The 11,144-nt window shown below is 35.3% G+C and overlaps 1 protein-coding gene across 1 annotated transcript; it reads left to right on the top strand.

Moving 5' to 3' along the window:
• The first annotated feature begins 4,006 nt into the window (after positions 1–4,006).
• Positions 4,007–8,221, top strand: LOC137722439 (Protein kinase superfamily protein). The gene is made up of 4 exons (XM_068461444.2): positions 4,007–5,273; positions 5,638–5,898; positions 6,632–6,754; positions 7,450–8,221. The coding sequence occupies exons 1-4, from the start codon at positions 4,923–4,925 to the stop codon at positions 7,876–7,878; spliced, it is 1,164 nt and encodes a 387-aa protein (XP_068317545.2). The 5' UTR covers positions 4,007–4,922; the 3' UTR covers positions 7,879–8,221.
• Positions 8,222–11,144: the final 2,923 nt, after the last annotated feature.

Genomic DNA, 11,144 nt, shown 5'->3' with positions numbered 1-11,144 from the left:
GTAGTGGTGACGGTCATTTCACCGAGAAAACTCCAAAATCAGAGTCAGGGTGTCCAGGAACCGTGTCGGGTCGACGGGGAGAAACTGGGTCAAGGGGATCGGTACTACCTCACTCTCTCATTTCCCCTCCTTTCGCTCCTCTCCCATTGATCATCTCCTTACCTCCATCTTCTGGTTGGTCCATCCACCCTTATTTTCTCTTCTTGATTGGGCAGCAACCCCATCTGCTTTCTCCCTTCTTTCCTCCATCCATTGCTCTCTCTTCCTTCATTTCTGACAAAATAATAATAAAATAATAATATAATAATTGTGAGAATTATATAAAATAATAAATAGTAATCTTTACAAAAGTACTTTTTGAATTTATAGTTCCGTAAAACCCTTATCGTAACTCAGGTTTCGATTCGAATTACGTTTACGTGATCGTCCCATTAAGAACTTCGAGAGTACGGTAAAATAATAACTCGTACGCGTTACGAAAGGCGGTCAACGAAAGTCAACAATCTAGCCTTTAGGGCATTTTCGTCAATTCACTCATTTTAAAATTAATAAAAACATAAAATTAAGGACGGTTTGTCACAAACCCTAGATTAGCATTGTATCCTAACTGTAAATTATAAGCATGTGTGGTAACATTTACAATTTTTGACAAGGGAAGCCAAACGTTAAACTTGGTACTTAACAAGATTTTTATTCTCAAGTGATTTATAGAGCTTTGAATCTCGAAATCAGGGCAGTTTAGCTAAGCAAATTTACGGCTCAACTTAGCTAAAAAGAGTCAATTTAAGGAATTAAAGCTTCAAAAATGACGATTGGAGAAACTAACTGTAGTATTGTTACCTCATCATTTAATACTAGAAACTTCATGACACTTAGGGCGCGTTTACTAATCTATAATCAAATTGAGAGGAATTGAATTGAGGAGGAACTGGATTGAGGAGGAAATGAAATGAGGTGGAATCAAAATCAAATTCCTGTTGAAGTTGTTTAGTAAAACTGTCTGGAATCGGAATTAAATTCCGTAAAGCTGTTTACTAATTCAGCAGAATCGAAATATAAACCAATATAATTACTAAAATGCCCTTGTCCCAAATCAAATATTTTATATAATTTTTTTAATAAAATTTGATATAATATATAATAGTAAGAAAAAATTAAACTGCTTTTTTATTTCATAGACACACTAAAATGATTTTGTTCTTTTTTTTTTAATAAATTTAAGTATTAACTTTAATATCTAAATTTTCCTGCTCAAGTTGTAGTTTCTTCTCTTTGGCATATGTATGGAGTTGTGCATAATGTGAGTCTAGGGTTAATGATAATTTTGGAAATAATGAAAGTAAGTGAGGGTATAAAGGGCAAAAACTATCATTCCGATTGCTTGGGCAATCCGGAATCCAAATACCTTCTCTATCTTGGGAATCCAAATTAGCCAAATCTTGGAATTGGATTCTATTTTTTGTGTGGGCCCCATGCACTTTTGATTCCTTCCAATTTTAGTAAACACATGTATAAGCCATAATCGGAATCGGATTTCTTATTCTCATTCCAATTACAGGTTAGTAAACATGCTATTAAAGTTGGTGAAGTCATTACTTAATGTCAGTGACGTAATAGCTTTCTAATTTTTAAAACGTTAAATATTTATTTGGAATATTTTAAAATGTTGAAACTAATTTAGAATTACCCTAATAAATTGAGTAGTTATTTGTACTTAATCTTGTACGTAATGTAATTGCTCATAAAAAGAATATGATGGTTGAATATGGTGTTTAATTATTCCTATCAAAACCTAGCTCCAATATAAATTTATTAAAAATCCAAAAGTTGTCTCAAATACATGGATTTTGACCTAGTAAACAACGTAAGAAAAACAATATAAAAAACCCATATTTTTATTAATATAAAGGGAATAGAAGGGGTTCAAAATTATTATAATAATTTAAAAAAGAAGTTTGGAACCCTTGATACATTAGTGAAAATCGAACACCTTATCCATCAAGATATTAAACGACATGTAGAAAAACCATACTTTAAGTGTACATGAAAGTTTAAATGTTTATGTTGAGAATGAGTTGAACATTGAATTCTTTTGTATAGATTTATATGTAGTTAATCTATTCTCTATATTGGTAATTAATTTTAAGGAAATTTTATTTGAACCCATATAATATCTTTCAACACTCAACTTACTCTTTACACCCATATTAGTTTTAATTAAACTATTAATATCTCTTTAAACCCAAATTTACTACCTAAACTACCCTTACAAACCCAGTTCAATATGCAAATTGTATTTGCACCCATTTGAAAATTAACAAATCAAAATCAAAGCATTCTCTCCTTGTACGTTCTCTCCTTTTCCAACAGTTGCTTTTGATTCCTTTATAGTGTTACTCTTGGTAAATTTCAGGTTGCTTTGCGCCAACTATATAGATTCAAACTATTTCCATTAAGGAACAACTACAGGCAATCAAATAATTCATTTCTGGGGAAACGTATACTTGACATTTGATGGAATGGAGTAATCTGCAATACCATGAAACAAAATAATAGGAGCTAAGAGAGAAGCATCATTTTGAACATTCTAGTCTTGAATCATAAGTTCTGGAGGAAAAAAAGTTGTAAAGATTGTTCTTCTTCCATCATACTGTGAGAGGTTCTGAAGTCATAAAAATTAATGCAATTCTGACTTTTTTTTTGAACGAAAATACAATTTTGACAAAAACTATGAAATTGTAAGATATTATGTAGGGCCAACATTTTAGGAGACCAAGAAGTTTCTACCGTAGAAAGATTTAACGATATATACCTCGGTGGTGGAATTGATCCACTAAAGTTAAGTAAATTGTATCTGTTTGAAATCAGAAAACTCAGAAGTCAACTAAATACATGAGAAGCAATTTGAAGGAAGATAGAAAATATAGTTAAGAGCAACTCTATTCGGTGAGAAAACTTCTTGTTCATTTGCATTGGATAGTCATTTTTTGTGTAAGAGAAAGAACCATGAACATAAACATAAAAACTGTAATACTGATCAATTTTTTGGTAACATGATTTGTATTGGGGTGCTGCCATTTTTGGTTAGGGTTTGATTAATAGGTGTGAGTTTATTGATAAATCTTATTTTTATTGTTAATTGTATCTTATACTTGATGATAATTATACAATAGGATAATATTGACTTTTCATATTTAAAATTGAAGTTTCGAGTAGAAAAATGTTGTATGGGTTCAAATAAAATTTCTCTTAATTTTATATTACAATTTTAACTTACTTTATAGTATCAGAATAAGTTATTCTAGATATGAAAGCCTAATAGACAAACAATCTAAACACCAAACGCCCCGTAAATAAAACATTTTTATTCACTACCGTAACTATAGTATATATTTACCATACATCTGATTATTTTGACACTATAAAATTATACGCGATAAATAATTAAATGTATAAAAAAAACAAATCATATTATATAACGGTCAACAAAAATGCTCACCCAAAAGTAAAAGTTTTGTTATTATTTGCCCTCCGTCTTGAGTCATGACGCACGTAGGCTGACTACAATTACTTGATGCATACGTAACGAGCAGCTCTGTTACGAACTGACAGCTGTCACAATAAAACCCCATCTGCAATACTGTTTCATATCCGCGCAGGACAGGAAGCAAACCACATCCACATGCGACTTCTGGACGAGATTAAACATTAATTAATTAAACCAAGACAACCTATTTCATACTTCGTAATTAAGTAACATTAATTAATTTTTTAAGGGAATTAAGAATAATTAGTGGTCAAGTTACTGTTTCTGATGTTGAAAGAAGGATTCTCTTATTCAGTAAATATTTTTCTTTTACTTTCGTTCTATTTGAACGATTACGGTTAAATTATGTTATCGTTTTATGTTAACTTTTTAATAGCAAAAGAAAAAGACAAAAATTATCTGTCAGAAGAGTGAGGGAAGAAGATGATAATAATAGAGGAGAGAATGCTTCTCCGTTCTGCCGAGCTGAGTTGAATTAAGATTAGGATGCTCTCATTTTTTTTCTTTCCATCATTTCCTCTCACATTCTCTTATATTGTATTTCTTTTATTATAAAAAATTAATATAAAATGTTGATATGATTTAACTGTAATTCTTCAAATAGAAAGGGAGGAAAAAAGAGGAGAGAGAAACCAAGAAAATTAGTTGCCAGACCAAAAGTCAAAGGGTCGTACTAGAACGCGGTATTCTTTCCGAGTGCCGCATAGTATTGACTGGCACTGCAATGGGAACGGAGGGAACGGGAAACAAACACACAAACCTTCAATCTCTTGCGTTGCGCGTTGGTACTTGGTACTTGGTACTTGGTAGTTGAAAAGTAATCTGGCCCTGTTTTAAGTCCTGTCCGGCTGTTCCCTTCATCCTTCCTTCTTCCTCCCTCGTTGGTTCAGTTTTCGTTTCAAACACGTCACTCTCTCTCTCTTCTCTCCTTTCTCTCTTCCACAATAGGTTTTAGAATTTTCCCACTTCTCTATCTTGAGGTTCATTCTCACAACTTTCTCTTTCGATTTCTATCCATCCACACCTTTCACTTCAAATTCTGATTTGAGTTTCTGTCTTTTTCCAATTTCCAACTGGGTTTTCTTTTATTTGCTTCATTTCCTTCGATTTCCCATTTGAGTCTCCACACTTCAATTCTCCCGTTTCTTTGACCTTTCTTTCTACTAGTCTCCCCTCCCGTCTTCTGCTTCAATTCTCTCTCTCTCTCTCTCTCTCTCTCTCTCTCTCTCCATATATATATATATTCCAATTGGGTGTTCTCTTTCTTCTGTCAATGAATCCAAGTTACCATTTTTACAACTCCACATATCCCATTTGATTTGAGGTCTTGAGGCTGCTGATTTTGCTTAGACCTTGCAACAGAAGGAATAAAGAAATGAAGTGTTTCTTTTCTTTCAAGGAAAAATGCAAGAGCAAAAGAGAAGGATCACAATCCGCTCCAGAATTGAGAAACAGAAGCAATCCGGTTTTGGATCGCACAACGAAATCTTCGAGTTCAGTGCCATCTCCGAAGAGCATACCAGAATTGTACAGAGAAAAGGAGCAGAATTTGAGAGTTTTCTCCTTCCAAGAGCTGCGGGAAGCGACAAATGGTTTCAACAGGTTGCTTAAGCTCGGGGAAGGAGGTTTTGGGAGTGTTTATAAAGGAACAATCAGGCCTGCCGATGGAGAAAGGGGTAGTCCGATTGTGGTCGCCATCAAGAAGTTAAACCCTCAGAGTTTACAGGTTCTAAAAATATTTTCCTTAATTAAATATAATTTTCTTCAAAATTTTCCTCTCCAATTGATTGTGATGGTTTGCATTGCATTTCATTGAATGGTTTGATATGTGATCTTTATATTGCACTTCCATCCCGTGTTCGAAACTCCCCTTCTCTTATTTTAACTCCGGCTGTACAATTTTATCTTATGCTGCCAATCCCAAGTCCGTATAAAGGATGAGGGGAAGTGAGTCAGGTAGTCGACAGCCGGCACTTTGCTTAACAAGGCTCTTTCTGTTTATCATATTTTTCACATGTTACATTTTACAGCCTTTTATATTTCTCTCACACAGTTTGTTTAACTTGTGGTTATGAACTTTTCTCAAACAGGGTCATAAAGAATGGCTTGCGGAAGTTCAATTTCTTGGCGTCGTAGATCACCCAAATCTGGTAAAACTTTTAGGTTACTGTTCTGTAGATGGAGAAAGAAGGATACAACGGTTGTTGGTGTATGAATTTGTGCCTAATAGAAGCTTAGAAGACCATCTTTTCAACAGGGCTTTGCCCACATTGCCTTGGATAACAAGATTACAGATTATGCTTGGTGCTGCTCAAGGATTGGCTTATCTGCACATGGGACTCGAAGTCCAGGTCCATATACATTCTCTTCGTTTTATCTGATTTGACTATAACTTCGACATCGTTTGGACATAGGGTTCCTCTTTGTCAACTTTTTGGTTTCGACTATGTTAATTTAACCGATCAGGGATTTGGACTGTGTTTTGATGTTGCAATTATTTGATGTTGTGCGATATTTTTTTTCTTCTTCTTTTTTACTCACAAGCTGTTGTCTCTGCTTCCGAAACTTAAAGGGTATGTGCCACTCCTGTGATTGCCACAAGTTTGGTAGAGTTACAGAAAATATGAAACTAGTCCTTGTAAATTAGAACCAATAAATATGCTGCTAGATTCAAGTTGTTTTAGAGGAAACGAAAATGACCATCGCTATAAAAATGTGTTGAAAACATGTAGTATAGACTATTGCTGTTAAATGAAAACCAAGAAAATTTACTGCTAGATTTGAGTCGTTTCAGGGAAAACAAAAAATTCTCACCACTAGAAAGTGTGCAGATGTTTTTCCATTCTTTGATGATGGTGATGTTACAGTGTTACAGAGGTAAGTTCAGCTTCACTTGTAAGCTTGAAGAAATAAAAATCCTCGTCTTTTGATTTTACTTGTGGCAATCCAAATGCTGCAGAATTTGTTTGTAGAGATGCATAGGATACACTTGCTGACCGGTCACACGGTGATTTTGTACTTTTTAGAAGATAAGTTCTTATTCATATATGTATTGAACCATGCTGTATTGCATTATATGGACAGGTAATATTTCGAGATTTCAAATCCTCAAATGTGCTGTTGGATGTAGAATTTAGGCCAAAGCTCTCAGACTTCGGGCTTGCTAGAGAAGGACCAACGGATGATCGTAGTCATGTATCAACCTCGGTAAGTAGAGTAGTCATAGACAATTTATTTGTGTGTGCTTCCCTTTTTGTGTAAAATGAGGGGCTAGAGTCCCAAAACTGACCCTCTTAATTCTGGGCCATGCTATACCAGCTACATATATAGTGGCATATTTATAGGTTGCATTAGCAGCTTATCCTGTCACTCGTATGACATATAAGGTCAAAAGCATCGCTAGTTCCACCCAAGTTCGCCGTCTCAGTACCTTTCATGGTAAAGTCCCATTTTTTTTTCAAGACATGACACAAGTTATTTGCACCTTAGTTTCATTTGAATTTTGGTCTTGAACTTACTGATGGAATTCTCTTGTGCCTCGTTTGGGACATCAGACAGGATTGGGACTGAGTCCATTCTAGTCTTATGGGGACCGACCCCTGTAGAGGGGACTTGTTGTCTATGATTATATTCGACAGGCATTCAATTTGGTAGTCTAGTCCCATTATTATTAAGTTCACACATGCGACGTGACTGTGTCCGTCCATTTTAAATGAATTCCCCCTCTACAGTCCCATTGTCCACACGCGGTCTTGGTTTCCCCTTCAAAGGTTGGCCACTATCTTCTTTGAAGTGCGCTGTGTGCTCGGAAGAAACATTGGGATTTTCTGTTGAAATTTAGTTGTCTGTATCTGTTCAAGATTGATCACTTACGCATTTGTATTTGGTATTGTATCCATCAGGTGGTGGGGACTTATGGATATGCAGCCCCAGAATATATTGAAACGGGCCATCTCTCAACTAGTAGTGACTTGTGGAGTTTTGGTGTGGTGCTGTACGAAATCCTAACAGGCAGGCGTGTCTTAGACAAGAACCGCCCTACAGCAGAACAGAAGCTTCTTTACTGGGTTAGACAGTTCCCTGCTGACAGTAAAAGGTTCAGCATGATAATAGATCCCCTACTGAGAGACCAGTACTCTCTTACTGCAGCTCGGAATGTTGCCAAGTTGGCCGATAGCTGTCTGAACAAGAACGCAAAGGAACGGCCAACAATGAGTCAGGTGGTAGAGGTGTTGGAGCAAGCTCTACAAGATTCACAAGGGAGCACCAGTTCTTCAAAGACAAGTTCTGAGGCATCTACGTCCAAATCGGCGAAGCGGAGACCCAAGTAGGATTGATACAAAGAGAGCACTATATATAAATACTAGTGGTGTGTTGTGACTAAGTTCTCTATAAATATTCTCAACAGATTCAAATGGTTGCATATTATAACATTCTTTTTCAGGGACTTCCAGGCACAAGTGTCAAATTCATCATCCTTAGGTATCGAATCCGGAAACTATGTAAATCTCTTAGGTCCTGATGCACATTATTGCTATGAGAGAACTCAAGCAAACCCTATTTTTTCCTTTTTTTTTTCTTTCCCTATTGTAATAATCTCTTAGGTCCTTTATGCGTGCACGACTCTTTGTTATTATTGGTGAGAGTAAATAACAATCAACAAACACCCTAAAATGTGTGCTTAATGATTAATCATGAACTTATAGTAACTATAAGTGTGCATGATATTTAAACAAGTCACCAAAGATAATCATAGGTCTCCCCTAATTAACCTGATGAGGCCGTACCTTCCCTTGAGTCAATATATGCAATGGTACATATTCATGATATCAACACAACACTAGCAAACATGTTTATATATGATATCCAACAACACAAAATAATGTGTATTAAAACATGTTATTTGCCTCTGGAAACATGTAAACATGGGTTGAATCATATGAGACAGAAAAACATGTATATGTATACTTAACCCAAAACTAATTCATGTCGTTACCCGAAGATGAGACAAAGGCCGATCCTGAGAATTTAGGGACCCTAGGTGAGCCTTCAAAGTAGAGCCCCAAAATTCTTTGATTCTCGATTCTTTGTGCATGTATATAAAAAAAAGAATTCTCTAAATACATAAAAAAATTTACTTCTACATCGGATATCATTAAAAATTAATATCAAAAGAAAATAGATATACAAACATTTTGCAGTCAAGAGAGTACAAAGCAATAAAACTTGATTGGCGAGTATAATAAATTCAACAATGCCAATTGTTTCTTTTGTGTTTTTTCTAAAATCAACATCACACTAATGCATTGAATATTAAAATAATCGATTGAATAATAAATTATTGAAAAGAAAATTCAAAGTTTTGATTACCTTAAAGTACAATCTTCAAGACCATGTGATAGTTGATTTAAACATTCGATAGAAATTGAGAGATTGGGAAGTTGAAAGAAAAAAAGATTGCATAGGGACTTGAGTTTTATAACTTTATATGCATTTGGACAGATAAATTGGGAGTAAATTTGAACCAAAAAAAAAAAAACTAGTGACATAACAGGCAACTCCATGTTTCGAACTCACACCCCAAAAAAAAAAATGAAAGCGGAACATTTCCATTGTCCCAACAAATAAATTATGATATTTCTTACTTTTAATGTATTTATGTGTTATTTTTGGGACTCCTACGAGGTGGGGGTTCTAAACGAACGCCTACATGAACTACCCTGAGGGGCGATCTGCAAGTGAATTATTGCATATAGTAGTGCCAAAATATTTAGTTTCAAATGGCTAAAATATGGATTAAATAGTGAGCGAACAACTGCAAGATACATGGTTGAATCTTTGCCTGATACATAAGCATACACAATTTTCAGGATCGAATAATTACAGACATGATATAACATAAACCATTTGATGCAACATTCGAAAACAGACTTGTAGCAAGCGATTGCAGATACACTATAACAAACATGATTATAATCGCAATATAACAAAAAACCTTTAACCACAACATTTATAAACGATTTGTAATAGCATCAGGGCCGTCTCTGAGATTTCGGGGACCCTGTGCGAAATTTATAAAAGAGCCCCTCCCTAAGATAGTTTTAGAAAAGTCGGACAATGTATTGATGTCAAAAAACAATCACTTAAATCAAAACAAACTTTAGTACTCACTTATTGCAAGTTTACAAATGTCATTAACTATAAGTAAAAAGAGGTACAAATATAATATTCACTAAATGATCAAAAGCATTTCAATATTCAACAACCAAACATGAAAAAAAAACTTCAAACCTCTAACTTTAAAGTTTCACCTGCATATATAACATTATAAAATAATAAAATTGAAAAATATCCCTTTTTAGGAGGTTACTATTGATACCCAAAATATCTCATTGCACTCCAAAATTTTTATATTTAGAATAGGAAAAAAAAAACTCTTTTAAGCAATGCATAATGAGATTTTAAAGTGCTAACAAAAGTAATTTTTAAATATAGAACATTATTACATAATATTAGATGGCAAAAATTTGAGACCCCTTAAAATTTGGGATCCTGTGCGACTGCACATTTCGCTCCCCCTCAACGCCCCCTCTGAATAGCATCTATATGGTTATATCAGAGCAGTCGAAAACAACAACAGCAACAAATTATAATTCCAGGATTCGATATTTAAGCTTTAGTTCTGCATGCATATTTTAAACTGGAAGAACTATTAAGATAAACATGTAGACTTTAGTAGTGTTTCTTATTCGTCTTGATAGCACAAAACTATGCTCTGATACCAATGGTAAACTTTATCAGTTCATGCTAATCAAAACACATAACCTTACTTACCTGGAGAAGACAACATGATGAATTATTGGATGATCAAACACAAGGACGGAATAGCTTGAAGCACTTCTACGCACTGCTGCTTCTTATACAAGGAACTAATGGGTAGTTCTAAGATTGTGGTGTGTTAGCAGCGTGCATAGGGATCTCAAACTTATAAAGGCCTCACGTCCCTCGAATCCTACCCACTAACGGATACTAGCAACCCTAATGAGCCTATAACTACAATACTAAAGCCCTCGGAATTGTATTCCACGCAAGAACCCAGATCTAGAGCCTCTTCTCCGACTTCAACTTTCAGCTGCCGCCCCTTGCTCTTGCTCGGGGTAGGCGGTAACCCGCTATTTCCTCCTCTTTTCAGTCTCCTTCTTCCCTCCTTCCATCCTTTGCCTTTTTCTTCTTTTTCCTCCCCTCTCACTTCCTATGCTCCATCCCCCTCCCTGCATCCATCTCTTCCTCTCCTCTTTCCAGTCTTTTTCTTTCGTTTTATTCCTGATTATCTCTGAGTTTATATGAGTTTTTCCTGAGTTGGGTCTCAACTATCCCCTGGGCTTGTCTCAAATATGGGCTTCATGCCTCTTATCCGACATCTTTTGCCTATTGTTACTGCTTTCTGTCTTTTAACTTTCTGTCATCTGTTCTCCTTAGCTATGATACTCTATCCCTATCCCACCATGTACTCGGATAGGTGGATTCCGATCAAGAATAGGATACCACATCTACTACCCTCATTCACTTGCCCTCCCCCAACCGGCATGCCAATGCC

This window comes from Pyrus communis, chromosome 4 (assembly GCF_041283825.1).
Source record: "Pyrus communis isolate YQ-2024b chromosome 4, ASM4128382v1, whole genome shotgun sequence".
NCBI lineage: Eukaryota > Viridiplantae > Streptophyta > Magnoliopsida > Rosales > Rosaceae > Pyrus > Pyrus communis.
The sequence above is the reverse complement of the archived record's forward strand: the minus strand, read 5'-3'. Positions and strand labels throughout refer to the sequence as shown.

Coding starts and splice junctions, on each gene's coding strand:
- LOC137722439 (XM_068461444.2), top strand. CDS start 4,923: ATGAAGTGTTTCTTTTCTTTCAAGGAAAAATGCAAGAGCAAAAGAGAA. Junction 5,274..5,637: donor TAAACCCTCAGAGTTTACAG/GTTCTAAAAATA, acceptor TTTCTCAAACAG/GGTCATAAAGAATGGCTTGC. Junction 5,899..6,631: donor ACATGGGACTCGAAGTCCAG/GTCCATATACAT, acceptor TTATATGGACAG/GTAATATTTCGAGATTTCAA.